At 40.4% G+C, this 27,566-nt stretch overlaps 1 protein-coding gene across 3 annotated transcripts; it reads left to right on the plus strand.

The window, feature by feature from the left end:
- The first annotated feature begins 435 nt into the window (after positions 1-435).
- ulk2 (unc-51 like autophagy activating kinase 2) lies at positions 436-27,566 on the plus strand. Of its 3 annotated transcripts, none has more exons than XM_057350439.1 (27): positions 436-1,531; positions 2,955-3,047; positions 3,171-3,212; positions 9,701-9,733; positions 11,052-11,088; positions 13,062-13,235; positions 13,464-13,537; positions 13,634-13,735; positions 13,895-13,953; positions 14,390-14,472; positions 14,570-14,620; positions 14,702-14,790; positions 14,943-15,114; positions 15,403-15,463; positions 18,293-18,442; positions 19,896-20,041; positions 20,153-20,236; positions 21,101-21,372; positions 21,732-21,916; positions 22,031-22,140; positions 22,407-22,541; positions 22,698-22,906; positions 23,006-23,184; positions 23,668-23,786; positions 23,953-24,110; positions 25,332-25,467; positions 25,557-27,566. In XM_057350439.1, the coding sequence occupies exons 1-27, from the start codon at positions 1,442-1,444 to the stop codon at positions 25,619-25,621; spliced, it is 3,108 nt and encodes a 1,035-aa protein (XP_057206422.1). In that variant the 5' UTR covers positions 436-1,441; the 3' UTR covers positions 25,622-27,566. The 3 variants fall into 3 exon arrangements, with proteins under 3 accessions (XP_057206422.1, XP_057206423.1, XP_057206421.1); XM_057350438.1 differs by having other exon boundaries at positions 437-1,531; positions 22,695-22,906; XM_057350440.1 differs by lacking the exon at positions 22,407-22,541 and having other exon boundaries at positions 22,695-22,906.

The raw sequence follows: 27,566 nt of genomic DNA on the forward strand, positions 1-27,566 counted from the left end.
TGGTCACCACAACAGTCGTGTATGACACATCCTTTGATTTAGCACTCTCCAATAAAAAATCTGAGTTTTACCACCAGAGGATGCCAGCGAGTTCCAAATGGTCGTTATTTTTAAATAAATATATTTTAAGTTATATGTTCATACAGGCAGCCTCCGCCAGGGGGAGCGCCTGACAGCCTGTCAGTTTTGTTATTGTACAAAGAAAGACCAATGGGCACTGTATGTAGTAAAGTTTGTCAACATTCTGTACATTCTTTAATATCTGTTTGTCTGTCTGTATGTGTGTCTGTCTGTCTCCATATAAAGCCTATATCTGACTGCATGTATTGTACTCTGGTTTCATGGCTTTTCCCCTCGAGCTTGTGGGACTATTTTTTGCGGCGCAAGGGCAGCGCACTTCCCTTTCGCGGAGGTACACGTTATGATGAGGTTTTCATGTAAGAGCTCTGTGTCATTGTAATGCAGCAACCGATCGTGCTTAAGTTCTCCGAGTCAGCTGGAGATAAACATTGACATACTCCCGTGACTTATCGGACCGTACTTTTACTATGTTTTCAAAATTAAAGACAATGAGAACTTCGTCTATATAAAAGCGAAGCGCTTATGTTTTTCTGAATTGCCCTGCGAGATCGAAAGCAGGACAGAGGAGTGAACTGAAGAAACGGCGTAACGTTACCCTTCTATAAAATGGATTTGAAGGAGAGTATCATATCGTTTCTGACGGACAGCTGACTATTGCAAATAAACGCATTGGAACCGTGGAGCGTCGCGGTCTATGGGGTGATGCTATTGTGACATCATAAGTGACCTGCTATCATCCAAGCGCTAACGTTACTTTACTGTATGTAAAATAGATGCATTTGTGACAGAATACGTCAGTTGATTTATTTATTGTGACTCTTCTATGATATTGTAATTGTTCAAATTTGTCTATTTATTAGTTGGCTGTCAATTTTGACCATCTTGCGATGGGCACATCAATGACCCACCGCGCCGTCGAGTTAACAAGGCACTACTACAGTAAAAGAGGGTGTCTGCAACCTGTGCCTTTCCTTTTAAACTGAGCTGACATCATGTAGCTCGTGAACTGTCATAGCTCCAATTTTAGTTTTATCAATCTTCTTAAGCTAAGATAAAAGGCATTGGGAAGCTATTATTGGGAAACAAATGGCTTGTTAACTGGGTCAGAGAGTGAACTATAGCTCTGAAGAATAAAATATATTGAGCTACGAAACTTCAGACTGTGTTCAGATTGACTAAGGTGTATAATAATGTATGAATAATAATAACAAGATCGGAGTTGTCTTTTAAAGTTATTACGCATTAATAATTTGGGGGGTGACAGCTGTTCTTGAAACGTCTGGATTGAAGAGAGTTTGAGGGACTTGCACCTAAAAGCATCACGAGCTATTGTGTATCACCGGACACCTGTCAAAAAAAAATGGAGACCGCAGGGGACTTTGAATACAGCCGAAAAGACCTCATTGGACACGGAGCCTTTGCAGTCGTCTTCAAGGGGAGACACAAAAAGGTAAATAAGCACGAGCACATTTGTGCATGACTGGCTCTGAACCCTTGCAGCTGAGCATCACCGTCCACTCATGCAGGCTGCAAATCTGGGCCATGCTTATTTTTATGGTGACCTAATATCCTTACATTATAATATACAGATTTTATCATATTTCTATCGCAGGTGTACGCATTTTAAATGTCCGTTTTGCTTATATCAAATGTGATAGAAGCGCGATTACGCATAGAAATGGTAAAATTAGCGTCATATTTCGTGGTAACAGATTCTCGATAAAAACGCCAGCTGTTTTTATGTAACGTCTGCTTGAATAGGCCACCTAGCTGCTGGAGGCATTCATTCATAAAACAGCCTCTGTGAATAAGCCGACTGACGTCAATAGGACCGACCGGTCTACTTGTAACATTTGGGCGGAGGGAGCACGCATGATGTTATGATTATTGTTGTATTATATTTACATTGCCTAAATAATTAAAATACACGGACTGAGATGTTGTTAGAACTGCAAACGGATGGGCCTTACTAATACGATCCTGCCTGTCGAGATGATGATGTCATAGATTTATCAATCAGCCGAATCATTTTTGATAATGTTGATAGAATCCTTGTTTATTTAAATGCATTCACCAAATATTTCTACTCCATAGACGTAAATGCTAATATTGGCTAATTCTCAGTGTAGCGAGCAAATCACACAGTAACTATAGATAGTAGGTGTATGGGATACACATTTATGATCTGCCCAGGTCATGACTCAATTCTACTAGTAAGCAATTTTTCATCCTACAAACATGGTTCAGCATTACAAACTGTAGTGTTGTGATCTGTAAAGTTCAAAATGGGGAGCTGATATCAAATGCAGTTTTGAATGGAACGTGAATCAGTTGCATATTAATTAGATGTGATATATCAAGGACTTTTTAATGCTCATCTTCTAAAAGGGGTCAGGAAGAGAACAACATTTTTTCCATTGCCTTTAGCACGCTTGACTGAGCTAGTTTTCAGTGAGGCGAGATGAGTGCTGCTGCTCTTGCACGCTGGCAGCACTTGGCCACGGCACAGTGTGCCGCAAGAACATCTCCTATTAACCTACATTTACATGAAAAGCATCCTTCTATTTGTAGTTTCCACTCTGAAGCTTCTCAGCATTGGGGACAGTTTCTTTAAGCTTGAGTGTGGCCCTGTGGAATCCAACTTTACATAAGCATCTGTCCCAACAGCTAAAATCCCATTATTACTCTGAGCTTTTCTGGTTTCAGATCGCAAGTGTAGAGAAGATTTTAGCAAATGTTAGTGTGCTCAACTAATACCCCGACTCACAGGGTAAAAAGTAAGATTGAAGATTTGAATTGTGAGAAAGCAATTTGAAGTTTATGTTTTGTGGTTTACATAAACCTCTTACGCTTTTCTTGTCTAATATTTACAGAAGACTGATTGGGAGGTTGCCATCAAGAGTATCAACAAGAAGAATCTCTCCAAATCTCAGATTCTTCTTGGTAAAGAAATCAAAATTTTAAAGGTGAGCTCTTTTTCTCTCTCAATGGATAGAGTGTATACACTGAATGTAGTACAGCTTGGTACACGTAAAATGTTTTAGCGTTTACATGTTTCATAATGACATTTTTTATCTTTTTTTGTGTAGGAACTCCAGCATGAGAACATCGTGGCACTCTATGATGTCCAGGTAATGGCACATTTACTAAACTCATGAATATGATCTCATATTATGACCTGAACACTATGTTCTTTCTCTAAGCACAAATTCATAAAGTCTTTCTTTCGGGTTCCACCATTCAACAAAAGCTGGGAGAGCATATGGGACTGCCCCAGTTCTTACATAAAACCACGACTGACCGGTCACATGACCTGTAAAAACTAATCTTTACAGAACATTGCATGAGACCTTTCTCAGAAATGATTTCTCATTATTCTCCTTTACATTATGACCCATGCTTTGACATCACTAAAGCAGTTTACAAAAGTCAGAATAATAATACCGAATTGCACACGCTATAAGTCCAGATGCTACACTTTTGCACGACAGAACATGAGAAGGCAATCTGGGAGAATGATGTTACTGCCCAGGAGGAAATAAGATTATTTCTCAGCATCCTTGGGACTGAATGCTGCATGCTTCGCTGAAAAAAATGTCAGAAGTCAGCCAATTTTATTACTGAGCTAATTCCTCCATCAATACCCTGCCTTTCTCCATATCGCCAGCAGCATCTAATAGAAGGAGGACTTGCCTCCTCTGGAATGGTGTGGGCCGCATGAGAGCCATTTCATTGGTTCTCAGTCTCAGCTGACAGTCGGTGCACTGTTCTGAAAGGGCTACTTTAAGCTTGCATTGACGTCTACAGGAGGATCAAGTACTAAACGCTGTGTAGCCTTTAATGGCTTGGGCTGTGAGTTTAATTGTGGCTGTTATGATTCAGTCGCATACAGACCTTTCAAAAGACTCCAGTTGTTCAATAGCCTGCTTTTCCCACGCAGCATAATACTTCCTGCACTTATATAAGACTCCCACCCAAAACCAGACCTGCAGGTGCCCCGAAACTCTGCCTTAGACCCCACATACTTCATTCTAGTTCAGTGTCTAAATTTGTGCATCTCAAATGCAATGCTGTCATGGTACCTTTTTTTCTATAATTCTTTGTCTAAAATACTTGAGAAGAGTGATTTTATGTGGTTCTTCACAAATCTATCTGCCCTCTGTATGCTTTAACCAGTAATCTCTGATATTTTACAGTGAGTCTGAACATTTGTGAAAGAGCATTACTTATCTCCATCCATGGTTGTGTATTGGTGTTAGAAATGACAGGTTTTTTTCTTGAGTCTGACGCAGCAGTCCATCCCACTGACGTGTTATTTTCCCTCGTGCTGAAATTGAAAAGTAGGTGCCAGTGGTGACGTATCTTCATCAGCTGTTTTTAGGGACTCACATGCTGTGTCGCTCAAACAGTCAGACTGCCATAAATACATTTGCTTGTGCAACACTGAGATCTGTTTCCTGTTAACTGTTTTCTGAATCACGCAGAGTGACGTTCAAGCATGCATATTTTACCCTGGGATTATCATTCCACCATACCATGTTTCTTCTGTTGTTTGAAGATGAAAAACAATAGGGCTGTCAAACAATTAATTGTGATTAATGGCATCCAGAATAAAAGTTTGTGCTTACGTAATATATGTATGTGTACTGTGCATATTCATTTTGTATTATAAACACATAAACATGCATATATTTAATAAAATATTAAAAAATATATATATTTTAGTGCTGTCAATCTATTAAAAAATTTACAAATGAATTGTACTTTTTTTGGGAAATAAATCGCGATTAATCTGAAAAAATTAATAGCATGTGGTAATGCATTATTTTTGACAGCACTAGTTTATTTATAATTTCTGTTATTGCTAAATATGAATAAATAGATCTAAATATTTCCTAAATAATATACATGCATGTGTATGTTATCGTGTTTATAAATACAAAATTAATAGGCACAGAACACAGACGTATATTATGTAAACACAAACTTTTATTCTGGATGCAATTATTCCCGATTAATCGTTTGACAGGCCTAAAAAACAAAGAAAATCAGTTATACCGTATGCAGTTACACCTTTGACTGTCAAAACTGTGCTTTACAAAAGTACTTATACACAAATGAGCAGTTTTTGTTGTTTGTGTTACTGTAGTTTTACTGAGCACTTCCAAAATTGTGAACTTGTCTGTGAAATTCAGGCTCATAATCTAATTATGATATAATGAGCTTTAAAATGTGATTTTTATTCATTTCACTATGATTTTCAATCTTTGACATTGTCTTACTCGGTCAATATTAAAGATATCAAGATTATATTTTCACTGAATGTTCTATGTAGGATGATTTTATGTACGAAACATTAAATCACCAAAAAGGACAATTTTGTTGATGTCTGTGGCTTTCTTGTCAATTTAATGAAATCGTTTATTTGCAAACATGACTCCTCGACTTTAACGCACGTGGATGTCTGCGTCATTGCTTCTAAAAAGAAATGATTGGCCGTTTTTACCTCTGCTCATACAATGAATGCAAAATCATGACCTTTATCCAATACATGTCTCCTGATGGCCCTGGGGAGTATTGATGTTGCTCCCTTCCAAGCCCAATTACGCTACCGTGGACTGTTTACAATGCACTGTGACTTCTACTCGGCTACGGGGAGCGTTTGGCCTTTCAGAACACAGAGAGGAGATCTTTAGATCCCACTATGCCGCATTGAACATATGCAACACAGCTCTGATCTCTCCCACATGATGAAGTGTGAATGGAAGCAAGTAGTGATTAATGTAACATCAGCGCAAGTTCACAGGTGCGTGCACGCTTAGACATGATGTTGGAGCGTTCTTGAGTTTTTCTGAATGGGGATCTGTGTTCGTGGAGCTGGAGATATCTCCACAGTTGTTTTAATTAGAGGCTTGCAGTAAGGGCTGTGCAGCTCTTGTCAAATGCTATTCAATGCTGGAGACCTGCTGTAATAACAGGGTGTTGATTCTTCTGGTGTTCTGCATTGAAGAAATGGTGCTGTTCAGTTTGGAACAAAATGTGCAGAAGCATGGAAATCAGAACCCTTCAGATGTAAATAATACACGGGGAAAGCGTGTAAGGAAAGATAAGGGCAGGTGGGATTGTAGCATGGAATGGGTGTGGTTTTGAGGCAGGGTGGGGGGAGCTTGAGCTTGTTTATGAGTCACATATGCATGAGGCAGTCGTATGTGGAAGCCCTTTCTCTAGTATCAAAACAAAACTCGAACTTCCTGTTATAGCACACTGTGTCCCGGTGGAGAACAGATTGACTTGTTGTGCTCCGTTTTCTGAGAAGGAGGGGGAATAAATTCATATGTAGACGGTGAAAGTGAGGGTGGCAGCCTGGGAACTTGTTTGTCATTTTTCTTAAAAGGACAGTTCCCTCAAAAATAAATTCTGTCATCATTTACTCTTGAGTTGTTCCAAATCTGTATAAATGTATTTGTTCTAATGAAATTTACCAGCTCAACGTAGGCAGCAGAAACATGAAAATACGCTCATTTGTTTCTCTGTATCTGTCTCTCTTACTTCAGTAAGGTTCATGGCCTTGTCATTGACGATGAGATCTGTTGTCCTTCACTACCTGTTCCTGTTGATAACCATGAGAACATTCTCATCTGTGTTGTCACTCTGTTTCTACACAGTGAGTGACACCGCTGTGAAGCAGCATAGTATTTACCTGACAGCTTTTGGATGTTGTTTTCCCTCTTCGTGTGCGTAGAAATCGCTTGGATTTCTAAGAAAAACACATCAGCCCCTCTCAAATGGTCACATGTTTCTCAAACATTCCTAGAATTCAGACTCTAGGAATGGCGCTGTAACTGAATACTGTGTGATGCAATGGTTTGATTGTCTGCCTAAAACATGCTGTCTTCAGTCATGCTTGTAATTTCAATGTTTTGCAACTTGTGTTAGTTTGGATGTCTGGTATGTTGACTGGAATGACTGGTATGATTGATTTGTATAGCAAAATGCACATTTAGCACGATTCTGTATTTTAAACCAGATACGCTAGCTTGCGCTAAATACACATGAACTTGCATTACCTTTATGCGTACACCTAATGTTACACTGTCTACATTTTTTGTGGACCAGTGCAGTGCACAACTCTCCTTGTTGTGCATAAATCAAGCACCTCTGGTAATTTAGCTCTATGTTCAAAGTCCAGTGTTTGGTAACTGACCTGTTTCTTATCCTCAAGTGTTGACATGTCAAACATAATAGATACTGGCACTACTGCTATTTAGTTATAATACATGTTGGTAGGCAACAGCCCAAGTGAAATGTAGGCTCTTGCCAAGAAGTAAGGGATAAAAAATCTGGCAAGAAGTGTTCATGACAGCACAACACCAGTTGTTTATTCTTCTTTTCTGGCCCATCCTCTCATGACATGCTTCTCATCAAATGGCTTGTGTGTTTGTGCAACTGTGACTCAGTTGGTGTAAACAGAGTCACAGATGACAAAGTCAAGTTCAAGAAATAGTGTGATTACGAAGTCATTGACGTCCTCACTCCGACCGACCCCTCCCCCTGCTCTATTTTCTTCATCCCACCCATCCTCCATCAGCGCTAGCTCCAGTCAGCCCATTATGTAATTGTACAGACCAGATAAGCAATGCCCCTTGTAGCCTATAGGCTGGATCTTAAATCCCATAAATTGATCTTCATCGAAACTGGGAAGGTGGGCTTGGCTAGATCCAAATCCAGAGCAAAGGTTACAGAATAGGTGGGCATGAGCATATGTTGTGTTTTGAATGCTGTTGTCTATCATGGGGTGTTGGTGTTCTGGTCTTGCCAGCAGGCTAGGTTAACTTGTAGTCTCCTAGTGAAAAAGGAGCAGGAGCAGGACCAGTCCCGTCGAAATGAAGTGGCACCCTTAGAAGTCACGCTGTTTCTTTGAAATTTGACCATCATGTTGAATGGGCGAGATATAGAGATGATGTGGACAACTGTGGTGTTGACAGCTATAACAATTCCTTCGCACACTCTATAGAGGCAACCAGTTGGATCACTCCATTACATTTCCATTAATGGGATGGCCAACATGAATTTACAGAGTGCTACAGTTAGTCAAAAGATCAGATGAGGAAGTTCTGTATACTGGTGTCTTGTTTTATGTAACAGCCCACGTCCCTACAAACCTCAGCTGAGGGTCTTGTGGTTTTTATTTGGCCAACTTTTCACATTTAGTTCCCTCAGTATTGACACAGCAGGGGTCTCATTTAGAAAACTGTGCGTAGGATCCTTACTAAAAGTGTACGTGCGCCCGAAAACCAAAAATAGCGTGCATACTATAAAACCGTGCGTACGCACACCTGTAAGCAATATTCGCTTTATAAATCACAGATCACCTGCAAGTGTGCATACGTGAATCAGCCTCATATCCCGCCCCGTACACGCCCATTTTTACCCAAAATAGTCAATGCAAAGCACCTCATGAATGCTGATTCGTATATTAATAAGCCTGGCATCCGATCCGCTTGTTAAGCCTGACCTCACGCACCATAATGGACGTATACCGTTTCCGGGTCCAACCGCTATCAGATGCCATAGGAAAATAACAAAAAATTATGTAAAACTGCCGAAAACACCCGATCCCATCCTTTATCTCCGCAACGAAATCACAAATGGCCACACATGAGATTCACTGAGATTTCCAAATTAATAATTGTGACTGATCATTATCACCTCATTAAAATCACCTCATTAATTAGCGGTGTCCTTCACCTGAGATCAAATTTGAAGACATAATTTTAAAAGACGAATGTTTCTTCATAACTTCTGGTTTTGTTATGAATATAATTAGGACTGATAACGAGAACATAAAGAGAAACGATTGTGCGAGAGCTTAATGGCTGAATTTTCAGACTTTGACGTTCGATGATTATGCACAGTATTTAAGGAAAATATATTTAGTATTTATTTACACTGTGTTCTGCAGTTATATCATATTTGATGCTGTCCCTATTCAGTCGGATCATAAATTAAATATTTAGATTGAATTTTTATTTAAGATTTGAGTTGGATTTTACAAGAAGGTGCATGAAACAATTATCGCTCAATACAAGCGCAAATAACTGCAGATTTAATCTTCGTGATAATGTGGATCTTTAACGGATATGAGGTCAAATTCAATGTGTGTGAGGCATTAATGCTTACAATCGTTTTATCAATCTTAGTTTCTGCAATATAAGTTCACTAACTCACCATTTGTGTCGCCCCTTGTCTCCAGAATGTGCGTACGCATGGGTCCGAGTTTGCGTGCAGGTGCGCAAATTTTTCCATCAAGTTTGTTTTTATAAATCCCATCTTTTGCGTGGGAAGTGGCTTACGCCTCTTTCAAGGCATGTTTTGTCCATACGTGACGGTTATAAATGAGGCCCCAGGTCTTGGAGCTGTTATGAGGCCAAGTGTGTCCAAACTGTTTCAACAACATGAGGTATGCATGGCAAGGTTTGAAACGTTTTCATGAGATACATGGGTGATTTCCACATCTTGATGGTTGGTGGAAAACACGGGCCTGCAAACCTAACATTGTGAATCTTGTGCTGTTTTTGACTGGAAATATGTGATCAAAATGCCTTGTTTTTTCTTTCAGGAAATGCCAAGTTCTGTGTTCCTGGTTATGGAGGTGAGCAGGCAGCATTATCTGCATGAGTATTATTCTCACTATCTCATGTTTTTAGAATAGTCACGTGGACGCTGCGCGCATAATGTTTCACAGCTATGCTTTCTGCTATTGCTCAACACTATTCGCTGAAGGAGAAACAAACTGAACACCTCTGGAAGCCAGACTAAAAATATCCATTCAGGGAAAACAATTTCAAGTCTGTCCTTGACATGCAATAGCTGGCCAAAACTTCACCATCTGACCAAATAACACGCTGCCTTTCCGAGTATTGTTTATTGGAAGCAGTTTGTGAGATCTGAGAGGGTGTTTGGCTGCTATAGAGTTTGACAGATCTACATTTAAAACGCTTGTAAACACCAAATTTAGACAGGAAATTTTCTTGATTTAATTGGGTCTTTGGTTAGGTTCCTGGGAGTTTGAAGTGTTGGGATGACCATATGAATGATTTTCCTCGTATTGTTCATAAATCAGACTTTACACAGCTATTGAAAACATGGAAAGATCAGGGAATTTTGCGATTATGATTTCCAGACCTGGAAAAAAAAAGAAAATAAATTGAAATTATGGACATTTTTAATGATTATTTTATAATTTTATTCTCAGACCTGAAATAGTTAACTGACTAGATTTTTTTGTGATTGCTCCTTTGAAGTAAACTTGGTGGCAAGCCAGCATGATAAGATCAGTCTGTCCATCAAGGGTAATTGCCTTCAAATCTGGGGACGTTGTTAAGTGTAATTGGATACATTTGTACACTTACTATATATTTTTTAAGCATGCCAAGAAATGGAAATAAATTCCAGAAATGTTGTTAAAGACAGTTCACCCAAAATTAATTTATTTCATTTATTCACCCTCATGTCATTCCAAACCTGTATGCCTTCTGCAGAACACAAAAGAAGATATTTTACCCCAACAACATTGGCCCAACGTTCACTTCAGTTGTATGGACACAAAACCACTGAGGCATTTCTCAAAATATCTTCTTTTGTGTTCCACTGACGAAAGAATCATATACAGTATAGAGGTTTTGAATGACATGAGGGTGAATAAAAGATTCATCCCTTTAAAAACTATTTTTAAAAGCCACCGCAAATGACAGGAAAGATTACATCTTGGAAATTGTATTTATTCTCAGCTGGGCAGGTTTGAATAGTAGTTAACCAACTTACCAAAACCATCCTGATATTAAAACAACGCATCAGTGTAATATATCCAGCAACTGATTAATGATCAAGCTATAAAGCTTACATAGCTTTTAATTGTTGTGTATTGATTTTCGAGTAAAATTGTATTTTCTTTGTATTTTCTCCTTAAGTACTGCAATGGAGGAGACCTGGCAGACTATTTGCAAGGTAAGCAATTTTTAAGGCACTGCAAGGTGCTTTTATATTTCAAAAGTGAAAACACTTCACCTCATTATTAAGAGTTAAAGCACTTGAAGATAGAGGCAGTGAGCTAAATCTAGTTAGCGTGATGTGGTACACCTTTACCCACGGATAAAGCCTCAATGTACCAGAGCTGAAATGTCTGTCTCAGGGGCTTAATCTCTGTTTACACTCTCAGAGAGACACAGTTGTGAGTTGCATTCAGAGCTCACTGCCGCTTGCCCTCATACTATAGAGACTAAATAGGCGAATAAACAGTAAATGATGTGTACCATAATTTGTTGTTGATTAACAGATGTGTTCCCGGCGAGAGAATGTGATTGGTGTATCAACCATGTTCTCATTGTGTGTATGACTCAGAGGGCATTATAAAGATGACTCGGGTGTCTTTATGTGTGTGTGTGTGTGTGTGTGTGTGTGTGTGTGACAGAAAACCAGTGAGTTGGCTGGACTGTTACCCCTTGCTATGTTCTAACTGAGAATGTTATCTGTGTACAGCAGTTCTGTGCAGGTGAATGCTCCCACATCAGATGACACAGTACAGCATGTGTCAACACCCCCCCCACAACTGTTCTTAGTTATACAGTTATACAACCCCATAACCACTCCAAACACGTGTAAAACTTCATTTTGGGATCTGTTGTGATGATAATTGCTTTGTTTACAGAGCAGATTGGGTGAAGGGAATCCTCTTAACAGCTCAGTGGATTTGACCAGGTTTTGTTTAAACAGTGCCCTGGAGCGACATCACTACTTGTAATGCCCCTGAGCAGCTTCTGATTTGTTCCGTTCACACTAGTTAGGGGACCACTCTAATAATCCTGGTTTAGCTAAGTGTGGTGTACATCCTAAAATAAAAAGTGTTTTTCAAACCAGATAGTTTTTAGAGAACGAAGGTCAATGAGGACGGGTGTTTGTCAAATTTCAAATAGAACAAAAAAGAATACCATTAGAAGATCAGGGCAATATAACGGAAATGTAATATTTTGGGATCTTTCTAAATTTCGATGATACTGAATATGTATAACTCAAATGTTGTGTGTATGTACAGTACAGTATATATCTTTCCACAACTGTGTTGCTTGCTGTCGCCATTTAAAAAATGATGAGTAACTTTTTGCGAGTACTCGTGAGGAGGATTGAAATGACCTGTTGAGAGACCATCTTTGGCAATTAGTTCAACAATAATCTAAGGCCCGGTTTCACAGACAAGGCTTAAGGCTAGTCCCAGACTAAAATGAATGTGTGACCTTGTCTTAACTCAATATAACTTGCCCAGAAATGTCTTAAAATATTTCAGTGCCATTGTTTTGTCTCGAGATGCACACCTATTCTTCTAAGGCATTTTATATCTTAATTCAACTAAGGCATAGTCCTGGTTTAAGATAAGCCGTGTCTGTGAAACCGGCCCTTATGTTTTGTCATTTTAAGTGCTGTCAAATCGATTAATCGTGATTAATAGATTCCAACCAAATCCGATTAATCGAATTGATTTCCGTGATTAATCGATAAAAAGTTTGTGTTTATATAATACATGTGTGTGGCGTGTATATTTATATGTATATAAAAATACACAAACATACATGTTTATATTTAAAGTAATATACTGTATAGTTATATTGATACATAATTTAAATTATACTTAAATATAAATGTAAAATATATATTTATGTAAATACTTGTTATACAGCATATACGCATGTATGTGTGTGCATTTATATACACAGAAATATACACGCCACACACTCGTTATAAAAACACAAACGTTTTGCGATTAATCGAATAGTTGTATATTGTTATTTTGATGATATTTTATTAATTGCCCAGCCCTATCCAAATGTTAATTTGACCCAAAACATGTCTTCAGGTCTATATCAATGCCATTTTTAGAAATGTCAGTGAATGTGTTGCTCAGCAGCGCCATGTCTTTGCACTTTCAGCCAAGGGCACGCTGAGAGAGGACACACTAAGGGTCTTTCTACAGCAGATTGCAGCAGCCATGCGCATCCTTAACAGCAAGGGGATTATTCACCGAGACCTCAAACCTCAGAACATTCTGCTGTCCTACATAGGCCGCAAGAAATCCGGCATCAACGGCATACGCATCAAGATTGGTAAGCAATGACACAACCCTTTCCAACATATAGGATAGTTGCTAACATTCAGTGTAAAATATTATATACAGCAAACATTTCATCAGTATCACCTCTGATCTCTTTTATAGCCAGTCTTTGATTCCATTGTCTCATTGTTATATTCCATTGTTCAGCCTGTGCAGGAGTCATGTGTTCAGACAACATTATGTTGCTATTAATAACACTGGCGCGCTTTCTGTTTAACAGCTGACTTTGGTTTCGCAAGATATCTCCAGAGCAACATGATGGCCGCCACATTATGTGGATCACCAATGTATATGGTAACCACACACTGATTGCCGTCTCATATTTGTGAAATGCTGTAGAAACAGGAGACCTGTGCAGCACTGTGTTCTTACTCTGACTTGCCTCCTCAGGCCCCAGAGGTGATCATGTCGCAGAACTACGATGCTAAAGCCGACCTGTGGAGCATTGGGACTGTCATTTACCAGTGCCTGGTGGGAAAGCCACCATTCCAGGTGACACACACGCACACACACGCACACACACACACACACACACACACACACAAGCACACACACACACACACACACACACACGGGGTGTAGTTCATCTCACGATTAAACAGTGTTTTTAATACAACCCTTTTTTATTGTTTCATGCATTTATTTTACCAGGCGAACAGTCCCCAAGACTTGAGGATGTTTTATGAGAAGAACAAGACTCTTGTGCCAAAGTAAGAACGTTGACTTATATTCTTTTTGCTTTAGACATATATCACAATGCCAAACATTGTATTGTAATACAATCATAATGTAGTCAAAGGGATGAAAAATGAAAATTCTGTCATTATTTACACGTCCTCCTGTCATTTCAAACCTGTATGGCTTTCTTTCTTCTGCAAAACACAAAAGAAGATATTTTGAAGAACGTAACCAAAAACCGTTGGTCCCCATTGGTTTTGCATCCATACAATGGAAGTCAACGGGAACCAAGGGTTTTGATTATCAAATATCTTCTTTTGTGTTCTGCAGAAAAAAAGAAAGTCACACAGGTTTAAAATTGCAAGAGGTTGAGTAAATGATGACAGCATTTTCATTATTCTTATAGTCTTATATATTCTTAACACTATGAGTTGTTTTATATAACTAAAGCAAGCTTCCTGTTCACAGCATCCCAAGAGAAACGTCTCCTCATCTGGAATCTCTACTTCTGGGTCTGCTTCAAAGGAACCAGAAGGACCGTATGGATTTTGGTCAGTTGTTACAGTGCATTATGGGATTTCAGCTTTGCTGATCACCTTGAAACACCATATTGTTCTACATATCATTAAATGCGTTTTTTGTCTGCAGACACTTTCTTTAATCATCCTTTCATGGACCCATCATCAACTATTAAAAAATGTAAGTAAGAAAGTTTCATGAGCAAGTTAGATGTTTTGCCGCATACAACATGTCTAACAACATGTTTTCTTTTTTACTCAGCATGCCCTGTGCCAGTGCCTACATGTCCTGGCTTGGTCTCAGACAGCACGTGTGGCAGCTCTCCATCCTGTCGTTATATCTCTCCTCCAGTAAGTCCATCACTTTAGGTTGCCAAACCTAAATCCACAGTCACACCACAACAGGTGTTAACAGCCCCAAATTAGGGCATGAGATCACACTGGGATTATAGCATTGAGGAGGAGTTTAATAGCGCTGACTCAACTCAACCTTTGTGTTGCAGTCACTACCAGACATGCAGATTCTCCCTGAGGACGTTCTGTCTTCTCCTCCTCTCGGCCATCCCAACTACCTGCAGCTGTCCAAAGAGTCGGGTGGCAGCACCAGCAGCAAGAACTCCTCCTGTGATACTGATGACTTTGTGCTGGTGCCGCATCTCTCTGGAGAGCAGTCCTGTGAGTCACTGAACATAGACCGGCCACAACTCTACTGCTTTAGCAGGCACTAACAGTGGTTCGCAACCAGGTGTATGTGTACCTAGAGGGGTACTTAAAGGGATACTCCACCCCAAAAATAAAAAATCTGTCATTATGTATTTACTCTCATTTTGTTTAAAATTGTATATGAAAGATAATTTGAGAAATGTCTTAGTGGTGCCTACAATGGAAGTCAATGGAGGCCAATGTTGTTTGGTTACTAGTTGATTTTGCGTAGTTCTCATTTCTGCCTTTTTCTGTTCTCAGATGACCTTCCGATGGGGGCTGTTGGTCGCAGGCCGTCCAGTGAATTCCTATTGTGTGGAGGGTGAGTGTGACACACATATTAAAATGTTCTGAAATCATCAAACCACGCAAGTATTCGTATGCAAATGTTAGACAAGTGGGTTTAGCCTGTTGACAGCTGCGTTTTGGAAACCAGGACTATACTTGTTGATCAAACCGTATGGATATGCAGTCCATAAACCAGTCTGCACTAGCATGGAAATCATGATGTTCTTCAGGGTAGTAGGTCAAAGACAGACGGTCACGGTCAGGTTCAAGACTTGGAATGTGAGCTCTGTGTAAATCGTCTTGATCCTTTTTCGTTTGCATCATGGAAGTATGGAAATAAGGATTAGCAAACTGATCCATTTGCCTTGTTGATTTCATTTGGGATATTCACAGTATTCTCTACTCCCAAACTATTTATTCATGAAGGTGAATGCCAGTGCAGATACCAGCAGGGTTGTGTGAGTTTGGGTGGCTGCTGTTCTGTGCAGTAGGAAACTGGTGTGGCTTTTCGAAGCGGTGAATCACACGACCGGTGAATGAGAGTCCTGTGGGAATGGGCGCCCGTATGTTTGTGCTCCAGATCTGAGAATAGACGCTGCTGTCAATTCTTCTCATCTGCATGTGTGATTTAAAACCGTTTGCATGTCTGTATTTTGTGAAGGGACCTCGATTTTTAACCAGAGGTGCATGAATGGACATTGGTCTGCTTTTTATGACTAGACTGTTTGTCATGGTGGAATTATGAATGGATCAGACTTATAATTTGTGCCAGGTGGAGTTGTAATTTTTGTATAGTGTGCATCTTTTAATGTGTTCTGAATAGGAATCATAGTTTGGGTCTCTGTTATTTATATCAAACAGTTTTGATGTTGCTCGAGTTCATGCAATCACAACCACTTCCTGCTTCTCAGAGGCTTCATGTTTCTTCTCTTGTAGAAGCATGACAGCAGACATACTCCACCTTCTCCTGCTTGTCTATTTGTGTCTTTTCACACATATGTTCAGATAGGTGCACATACAATGTTTGTTGTCTCTATTACAGCATACTTTTTATTAGATTATTAAAGATTATAAAACATTTTTATTGGGCTTAAAGAGCTTTGAGAAATAAGTACTTATTATTATTTTTTCCTGTTTTTTTGTGGTCTCAGTGTTAGCAGGGTAGTTTACGTTCTGTTTGAAAATTCTGTCATCATTTACTCACCTTGTTGTCATTTTAAACCCGTGTGATTTTCTTTCTTCAAAACACAAAAGAAGATATTTTGAAAAATGTTGGTAGCCAAAAACCGTTGGTCCCCATTGACTTCTATTGTATAGACACAAAGCCAATGCAAGTCAGTAGGGACCAAACGGTATTCTGTTACCTGTTAACTTACAACATTATTCAAAATATCTTCTTTTGTGTTCTGCACAAGAAAGAAAGTCATACAGGCTTAAAGGTGCAGTTTGTAACAATTTTGCAGTAAAATATCCAAAAATCACTAGGCTAGTGTTATATATTTTGTTCAGCTGAGTACTTACAATATCTCAAATGTTTCCAACTACTTGTAAAACGTGAGAAAATCGCCATTCTAAACAGGGACACGGGGCTGTGCAGTCGCCTGTCAATGGCATCATATCCGCGTTCCTCTTTGTTACCGCCTTTACTGACGTAGAAACCGCATGACAACAGTGTCGTGGACAAATGCGGAAGTAGTGTCTAGCGTCTAGCAAGCAACTAACTTGTTTCGAGCAGTCACTTATTTATGGACCACAATTATTCGCAACATTTATAAAACTTTACCTCATCCGCTAACATGATTTCTTGTTCCCGTCTGATTGATGGCCATCAGCGGTGGAGTTGAAGACAACAGATCCCATCATTCCACGCTCCTTCACAGCGTCATCAAGCTACGGCATTGTTGTTGTTTTGATCGTGTGCCCTCTAGCGGCGGTTTTTTACAAACTGTAGCTTTAAAATGACAAGATGGTGCGTAAACTATTCCTATAAAGAGCTTTTGTAGTAACAAATACTAGATTTTTACTTTTTTAATTGGTTAAAATTTTACTTTTAATCCCTAATCCGAAACATGAGAAATAAGGTGATTGCATTATAGATGTTTTTATTATTTTTAATCTTTTCCAATTTGTTTGGAAATTTCAGTATCCTGCCATGTGTGTTTCTTGACATACAGTGCCTCATCATATATATTGCATTTGTTGTGTTGTGCCATGCTGAACCGACACGGTCAAACAAAGAAAGTGTCTTTGTGTGCTGTTGCCGTGCAGCCTTGTTAATGTCTCACGTGTAGCCGTGGTCCTCCCCCTCTCTCCACCTCATTACATAATTTAAGACTCCGGACCTCTAAACAACAATCTGCAGCTTTTTCCTTTTTGCTTCCTTTCCCCTTTTTTAGGGCCCTGTGTGCACACCCCTCCCATACATGACCCAGTCATGACATCTGTGAAAAACACTATTTGTTCTTGATAGAACGAGGACAAGCTGTTTTTTTCTTTGTCTGTGACTCCTGAATGTAGGTGGACCCAGCACGTGTTTTTTGCCTCTAAGCACAACCCACATTTCCTATGACCCACCCACTTCCGCTTTCTCCTCTCTGCCGGTTGGCTAAGGCTTTGTGTTTACACACTATCTCCTCCCCCTCTGATTCTGCCATGCCCGGGCAGAAACCGCTGTTGCTTACTGTAGACGACAAAGTTGGAAACCTATCGAAAACATTTAACTGTTAATTCATTTCATGCTTGAATCTTGTTGCAAATCATGTCATGTTTAATGGTACTGAGGATTCTGTAAGGGTTTTGTAGCAGAGATGGTTTTGGAAAAGCGTTCTGAGCGGATTGCAACCTTGTTTTCTGGGTTTCTCAGGCAGCCTCAGCCATCCGCTGGACAGACTCCAATGGTGTCACCGCGTAGCGAGACCACCCCGATACCTGTGCCCACACAGGTACGAAACTACCAGCGTATCAAGCAGAATCTCTCCAGCAGCCCAACAACCACACTGTACGGCTCTCCCAGGTACGTGATTCAAAATGTGGAACTGACTTGTTTTCATAACATCCTAAATCTATTATCTAAATCTAATCTAGAAATTGCTAAATTTTGTACTGCTTTTTCTGACCCACTGCTTTCCACTTAAAGTGATAGCTCACCCAAAAATGAAAATTCTGTCATCATTTACTCACCCTCTTGTCATTTCAAATCTTTATGACTTTCTTTCTTCTGCAGAACACAAAAGAAGATATTTTGAAGAAAGTTGGTAACCGAACAGCACTGGCCCCCATTCACTTCTATTGTACTATGGACACAAAACCAATGCAAGTGAATGGGGGCCAGTTAACAACATTCTTCAAAATATCTTCTTTTGTGTTCTGTGGAAGAAAGTCATACAGGTTTGAAATGACAAGGGGACGAATAAATGATGACAGAATTTTTATTTTTGGGTGAACTATCACTTTAAGTTTACATCATTGTTTTATCATTTCCTCAGCCCTACTTCAGTCCAAAGAGGTTTCAATAAATTGGGAAAGCAAAGCAAAGATGATGAGGACCTTGAATTAAGCTTAAGAAAAATTCAAGAATATTTTCCTTAAAATGTTCACCCTATAAACATGCATTACTCCCATGAAGTACATGAACACGTAAATTGTTTCAGCCTTGTGTAGTATTTTGTGTGATGCAATGAAATTCATAGTTATCCAAATCCAGTACTAGGTTGTGTATCATTTAGAAAAACATAATCTCTCTGTATTTAATTCAAAGCTCAAAACTCACCGTGGCCTTTAAAATTCCATTAAATTTAGTTGTGTATGTTATGTTTTGATTTAGATAAATATACATATATGTGACCCTGGATCACAAAACCAGTCTTAAGTAGCACGGGAACATTTTTAGTAAAAGACAAAAATACATTGTGTGGGTCAACATTATTGATTTTTCTTTTATGTCAAAAATCATTAGGATATTAAGCAAAGATCATGTTCCATGAAGATATTTTGTAAATTTCCTACCTTAAATATATAAAAACTTTATTTTTGTAAGTGGATGGCCTGCCACAGTGCCCCTGATTAACTTATCTTATTTAATATAGGTCTTTCAAACGATTATTCGCGATTTAGCACATCCCGAATAAAAGTTTATTTACATAATATATCTCTGTGTACTGTGCTATTTATAAACACATACACATACATGCATATATTTATTTATAACTTAAATTATTGGTAAATATAAATAAATACATGTAAATATTTTCTAAATATGTATACGTGTATGTGTTAAATACAAAATTAATATGCACAGTACACAGACATATATTATGTGAACACAAACTTTCATTCTGGATGCGATTAATCGTTTGACAGCCCTATATCAGATTCTTTCTGCACACTTTGATCAAATTTGCACATTTAAAAACAACCCAATGAATAAATGAACGGTGTTACTAATAATATAAACTTCATTGCTACAGGTCAGGCACAGTGCGCCGCTCCAACACTAGCCCCATGGGCTTCCCTAAAATGGTTTCTGGGTCTCCCAGTCCGGCAGACACAGTACAAACCATAGGGCGACGTCTTTCAACAGGCAGCTCTCGACCTTACTCCCCCTCTCCACTAGGTAAGAGTCCACTCTGTTATTCCTTCATTCATTTCAACATTATTTGAGAAACGAATGGAAAGACATGTTCTGACATGTACGTCTGTGCTTTTGTGTGTATTTGTTCCCTAGTGGGGACTATTCCTGAACAACTCGGCCACTGCTGCTGCGGACATCCCCAAAGCCACGAGGCACGCAGTCGCAGTTCTTCAGGTGGTAAGTTTACAGCACTACTGTGTCTTATTCAAAGTGAACCCATTAAAGGGACAGTTCACCCAAAAATGAAAATTCTGTCATCATTTACTCACCTTCGAGTTGTTTCTAATCTGTATAAATTTCTTTGTTTTGATGAACACAGAGAAAGATATTTGGAAGAATGCTTATAACCAAACAGATACAGACCCTCATTGACTCCATAGTAGGAAAAATTACTTCATCATTTTTGTTTTGTTCTGTTGAACACAAAAGAAGACATTTTGAAGAATGTAGGAAAGCTAACAGTTCTGGGGCACTTTTGACTACCATTGTATTTTTTCCTACTATGGGAGTCAATGGGGGGCAAAATCTGTCTGGTTACAAGCATTATTCTAAATATATTTCTCTGTGTTCATCAGAACAAAGACATTTATACAGATTTGGACTCGAAGGTGAGTAAATGATGACAAAATTTTCATTTTTGGGTGAAGTATCCCTTTAACAAGCGATTGCCACAGTCGTTTTGTCCCAGTGGGTCACAGTGTCTCTGGTCTCCTATGCTCATAGAAGCACAACTGCTTGTAATGACTGAGAGCTCAACAACTGATCAGGAACAATGTCTGCTTGTCCAAACAACCGTGTGGCCCATGAACTTTCATGTACTGTAAAACCTCTTTAAACCTCCAGTCAAGCACTAAAAACTGACGAACTCATACATAAACTCATTGACCCTCTAATTTTTATGTTTTACTACTCTTATATTGCCACCTAGTGGTTGAGTCATTTAATGTGTTGTGTCATTGCAATTCTATATTATGCCAACAGAGCAGTTTAACTAAAGATAAACACTTGTTGTTTGTTGCATAACTTGTTGTTATGTTTTAGGTTCCCCTGTACCCTCCTCTCAACTACTAGGAGCTCGTCTTCAGAGCACGCCCACGCTAACTGATATCTACCAGAACAAGCAAAAGCTACATAAGCAGCTGTCTGACCCAGTGCACCCCACCTCATCAGCCTACCCCACAAGCCACTCCCCGCAGCTCAGTCGCCCCGGCAACCTGGGTACCTCACCAACCAAACACCTTGGCTCCTCACCTCGGACCTCTGACTGGTTAACCAAGTCGCCTCTACCCACCATCATTGGCTCTCCAACTAAGGTAAGTTATTAAATATAATCTGCGATGTTAAAGTGATATGAAAAGTAAATGTCATCATTTACTCGCCCTCGTGTGGTTCCAGACCTGTATGACTTTCTTTATTCTGAGGATCACAAAATAAGATATTTTGAAGAACGTTGGTAACCAAACAACACTGGTCCCCATTGACTTCCATTGTATGGACACAAAACCTGACATTTCTCAAAATATCTTCTTTTGTGTTATACACAGAAATAGTCATACAGGTTTTGAATGACATTAGGGTGAATAAATGTGACAAAATGTGTATATTGTAAACTATACACATGCATGCTTGCAAGAATATTTTTCAGATCGTAATCGAGTTGTTTTCCATCCAGGCAACTGCTCCCTTCAAAATCCCTAAAACTCAAGCTTCATGCAATCTTCTGGCCCTGGCATCTCAGCAGGGTATAGGCGAGAGCCCCAACCCAACTAAAATACGTGACCTCTGTGCACATCATTGCTTGGCGTATCCTAGCAGCCGCCAATCAGCACCCGAGGCCAGCAAGACTTCCTTTGGCAGGTCAGCAAATGTTGCAGTCTCTATCCAACTGATATGCAAACATTCTTCGCATAGCCATTGTTTATATTACATACTAAATGCATTTGTCAACAATATTATGATTATTTCTCTCAGGTCTGTGAGTGCTGGACGACTATCAGAACAGCCAGTAAGAATCACTTTGGGAGGACAGCCATACCAGGGCAGCACAGATAGCCTCAACACAGAGAGACCTATGGACACAGGTAGCCAATATTATACCACCATAAATCATTTATTATAATAATTCTCATAATGCTGCGTGGTGAACAAAACAAACAAAATGTGATCCAATTGTATGTAAGTCCAGTTTCTCGTGCTATTACTTTATTTTTGAATGCTAAACCCATCATTCAAGCTTCTCCGCAAAAGCTTTGGCCTGCATGAAGTCCTTCTTTTGCCTGCTTGTGTTTGTATGTGTTTTAATTGGCTGAGTATATCAGTGACCCCTGTATGTGCATCCCTTCCCCAGCCCCGGCAGGGACTTTTGGTTTGCCGGTGGGCGGGGCGAGTCCCCGCACGGTTGTGTTCACGGTGGGCTCACCCCCCAATAGCAGCACCCCTCCCACGTGTAGCCATCTCGCCTCCCGCCCGCGCACCACCTCAGGTGAGGAGCTTTGCTTCGTAAACCTGATTTTGCTTAATGCACTTCCTCAGCTTGCTACCATTTTTCATTATGTAGTGCATCTGATGCATGGAAGTGAAGCTTAAACTACTCAAAATGAGTCAATGTCACTGATTTCTCTCTTTGTATCTGCAGTAGGCTCCAACAGCTCAGCAGGCTCCTTGTGCTCCACCAGTGGAAAGGTGTATATGGGCTCTCCCCCGGGTATGACCGTCGGCAACTCCCCGCCTGGAGCTGAAGCAGGTCCCAGCAGTTTGCGCTACGTCCCTTATGGCACCTCCCCACCCAGCTTGGAAGGATTCATCACCTTTGAAGCACCGGAACTGCCAGAGGAGACGCTAATGGAGGTGAGAGAGAGTGTGATGGCAGATCAAAGCTTACAGATACCAGCTAGTCCACATGACCGTAAAGATCATCTAACGGACGTGTGTGTGTGTTTTTGCCAGCGCGAGCACACGGACACTCTGATGCACCTGCGCATGATGCTGTCCTTCACCGACTGCGTGCTAGAGATCGCTTCTCTTCGGGCCGGAGGGCAAGATTTAAGTGCGTCTGCTGCCTCGCTTTATGCACCTCAGGACAGCGTGGTAGTGGATCAGATCAGCCAGCTCAGCAAGGAGTGGAGGTATGAAATGCCCATTCAGAAACACTTGTCAATGGATGGACGCACATGAGAAATATTGAACAATGTGAGATTTTGTAGCATAGATATAAATATCTAGATGCCTCATTCAAGCGCTCCAGCCATGTAGACGTGTCCGCCATCTTGGAACAGTCCACTGATGTCACTGAAAGTTTGCTAGCAAGCCCCAACACTGCGTAGCCATGGCTGTGAAAACCACAGGGATTTCAATTCTCCAAAAATGGGATAGCCTTTTCTTGTTGTCATGTGTTAGTGTAGCAGATATAAAGTTTGAGTTTACACAACAATAAATATGTTTTCATAATCATACACAGTCAGCTTGAGTGTTAACGGACCGGCTCGCACCGTTCCAATATGGCCGACGACCTACGTATTGCGGCCCATAGAAACAGATGCTAATGCGGCATCTAGTTATTATACTATGTTTTGTAGCATATACATAATAATTCTGCTCATCTCATACAGGCAGATGGAGCAGTTGGTGTTGTACATGAAAGCCGCACAGCTGCTGGCCTCCTCGCTGCACTTGGCCAAGGCTCAGATCAAGTCTGCCAAGCTCAATCCATCCACGGCTGTCAAACAAGGTGAGAAGCTACATTTGACACTTTAAAGGTCCAGCGGGTGAATTTTAGAGCCATCTCATTATAAAAAAAAACCTTGAAGGAAAGAGTCATTAGGTCATGAGGACCTGGCAGAAATATAAGTGTTTGATGTTACAGCAGTAAACATCTTCTTCATTCTGATCTTCAGTGATAAAAAGTCTGAATGAGCGGTACAAAAGCTGCATTCCTCTGTGCCGCCACCTCACGGACAAACTGAACCACTTCTTTTCCGACAAGCAGCAAATTGTCGACGAAATCAACAGCGTGACGGCAGAGAAACTCATCTATAACCATGCTGTAGAGATGGTAAGTTGAGATACATCAGACAAAGGCTACGTTCACACTGCCACCAAAATCAGATTTTTTTGCTCATATGCGACCCAGATCTGTTTACTGCATGACAATGTGAACAGGACAAACCACATGGAATCCGATCTTTTTAAATCTGATCTGAGCCACTTCCATATGTGGTCCTAAATCAGATACAGGTCTGATGTTTCGAAATGCGACCTCAGTCTGAACGGTCATATCGGAATTCATGCGACTTTTGCATCATTGTAGATCGACATGCGTCACAATTCTACGCTGATTTAAAGCTTCACGCGCCATTCTGTTAACGGACATGCACTTTACAGCTCGGCTGCCAAACATTAAGCATCAGATTTTAAACATAAGCCCATGCACTGTTTACACCGCACGCGACGCGCTGCACGATGCGATGCAACAAATGACTATAGAATCCGTTATAATAAGAAATTTTGCCACTGGATACGACGCGATGCAATATCCATGTTGGAAAAACCAGCATATGCTGGGTTAGGTATGTTTTGATCCTGGTTTGTGCTGGTTTAAGCTGGTCATGTGCTGGTTTAAGCTGGTCCTGAGCTGCTTTTTTTCAACAGGGATGACAAACGCCTTAATCGTTTCTATTGTCTTTTATCGCTTTGCATCCAGCACTCGCGTGCGTGTTGACACGTGCGTGTTCTACTCCATGCTGGGACCGGTGTTCTGTCGATTTATGCTACCCATCGAATTTTGCTACCCTCATGTTGTGATTGGGTTGGGGGAGGGGTTAGTCCTGTTTTGTATGGAGGTAGCAAAATTCGACAGGGTAGGGACTGCTCCGGGAAGGCTCTCAGATCGCGCCGTGAGACCGGCCCGCGCAGCACCGCTTGCGCACACCCCTAGAGAGGACTGCTCCGGGAATGCTCTCAAATCGTGCCACGAGAGCGGTCCGCTCATCACCGCATAAAGTCAAACACACCCACTGACTTGACCCTTGCTTATTTCGGTACGGCAGCGTGCTGCGTGTTATTGTTGTTTTGCGCATGTGATTCAGTTTGTAACCATCACGAGTTCACACTGAATCTGATATTGGCCACATTTTAAAAATAGTGTGAACAGCCGAACAAAAAATCCGATCTGAGCAAAAAATCGGAATTGAGCATTAAGGCTTGCAGTATGAACGTAGTCAAAGATTTTTTTCGCAGGTCTGTTTGAGTAAAACACTGTATGTGTGTATAACAGGTGCAGTCAGCTGCGCTAGATGAGATGTTCCAGCACACAGAAGACATCGCGTATCGCTACAACAAAGCCTCGCTGCTTTTAGAAGGCCTGTTGAAGATTCTCCAAGATCCAGCTGATATTGAAAATGTCATGAAATGTGAGTGAAACTGATCTGTGTACTGGAAACAACGAGTCCTTGCTTTTTGTTTCCATGCTTTTAACACGTTTCACCTTTGTGTTGTGCAGACAAGACAAGCGTGGACCGGAGGATCTCTGCTTTGTGTTACTGCACCGTTACCCTGTATGAATAAAGAGTGAAAACCCGGCCGATGCTCTCACTCCAGGGACCATCATCTTCTCCAACTACACAGAGAAGACTTGAAGAACACTTTGTAACTTGTTTTTGTTTTTTCGTAGCAGTCAAAGCACTTTCAGTTCCTTTTCTCTGTGTACATCTTTCAGTCGCAAGAAGTAACAGACCGAATATTACTTCAAATGAAATTTCGCGAAAGGATGTGAACAAGTTCACTACCAAAGATAAACCCTTAGAACAGATTTTATTGTATGAAAAAGCTGTCGGACTCGGATCTCGCTTCTGTTTTTATATCTTGTTTCTGTCCCACGCCACAACAGGTGGGACAGATCAGACTTCTATTCCCTTTTTTTACACAAACCGAAGAGACTGCAGAATGGGAATACCCAACAATGGACATGATTACAAATCATTGTTCTTTTTTTACTGCACTTGTTTTGATTATTTATTGGCTTATGTTAGATATGTTAGTGTTCTTTATTATGGTGTTGAAAGATGACACGGGCGGGTGTGGAGACCCATGTCTCACTACAATTATTGTCAATTGCCTAGGGGTACCACACACTTATCACACCAAAACACACACATACAGTACACGCAAACACAGTCACATGGTTCCTCATACATGTTGACGTAACGCTGAGATAAGCCTAAAGGAGGAATCTGTAGTATTTACAAAGCTCAGCTTTGAAGCAAATGCACTTTATTGAGACAGATATGGAAGATTCTTGTCCTAGAAGGTCTGGGAAGGAGGACAGCAGTGATGGGGAGACACCCCACTATAATTCCTTCATCCTTTTATACTAGTGCCATCATTGCATGGCTCCAGTTTGTTCCCATCTCCATTTCTGAAAGACATTGAGCATGAGGATGGACAGACGCTCTTGTGCAAGAATGGAAACATAATAGAAGTCTGCCGTCCAAGTTATTCTTTTTTAACGGATATGTGTGACCTGTAAATACTTGTACATTCTGCACGTATGTTTTTATTTTAGTGTGAATGCAAGTGAGCACAGCGTGTGATTGGAGAAGGTGGATGCTGCCCCCACCCCTGCCCCTCAATCGAAGAGCACAAGATTTTTTATATTTAGGTATTTCTTTGTAAATCTGTTTGGACACTGACAACCTCCAAGAGTTTTCACTCAAATTGTTCGAGGCTTCACAAAAGACCTCACTTTGCATGGCAGCTCCAAATAAACACCCACAACTATCTTGTGTAAACAATTCATTGACTGCGCAGGATGTGGATGTCGCTGGTAAACAGAAGAGCGTGGGCACTGCCAAGCGTCGCCTTGCCAGCTCTGCATTTCCCCACTCACCCATTGTGCTCAGAACAGTGTTCGTGAAACTGGACTTATAAGGTGCGTAAATGGCCAGTTCAGGAAGCCGAAGAACTGAAAGCATGACTTTGAATAGTCTACTTTCACTTGCGCTTGTGTCAAACGCTCTGCTCCCTCTCAAGCACTCACGCCCTGAGGCTCTCCCCAGCTTATTCTTCTTTTATTTTTACTATGGCCCCCTGTGAGCCAACAAAGCCTTTACTGTACAGAAAGAGAAGGCAGAGGTATCTTCTCCCGCTCTGTAAACTTGTACTAAATCCATGCATATATCTGTAGTAGTAGGACTTCCCTATCCAGGTGTGAGAAGAACTGTGTACAGATGATTTTCCATTAGAAAAGACTAGTACTGAGCACATGTACCTGTGAATGTTAGAATGTATTTGGCCTTTCAATCGCACCTTTTTCTTACAATGCTCAAAACCATCCTATCACAACATGATAAGACAAGACAAGACACCAGGCAATGTTTCCCAGCTCCATTGATTTTCAGTGACAAAATGTTGATGTTTGAATCCATGTGTTTTACCGAGGGCTTCTGTATTTGGTCCGAAACTGTAGAAATGAAGCTTTTGTTTATTATTAAACAGATACATTTTATCCTGT

This window comes from Triplophysa rosa, linkage group LG14 (assembly GCF_024868665.1).
Source record: "Triplophysa rosa linkage group LG14, Trosa_1v2, whole genome shotgun sequence".
Taxonomy (NCBI): Eukaryota; Metazoa; Chordata; class Actinopteri; order Cypriniformes; family Nemacheilidae; genus Triplophysa; species Triplophysa rosa.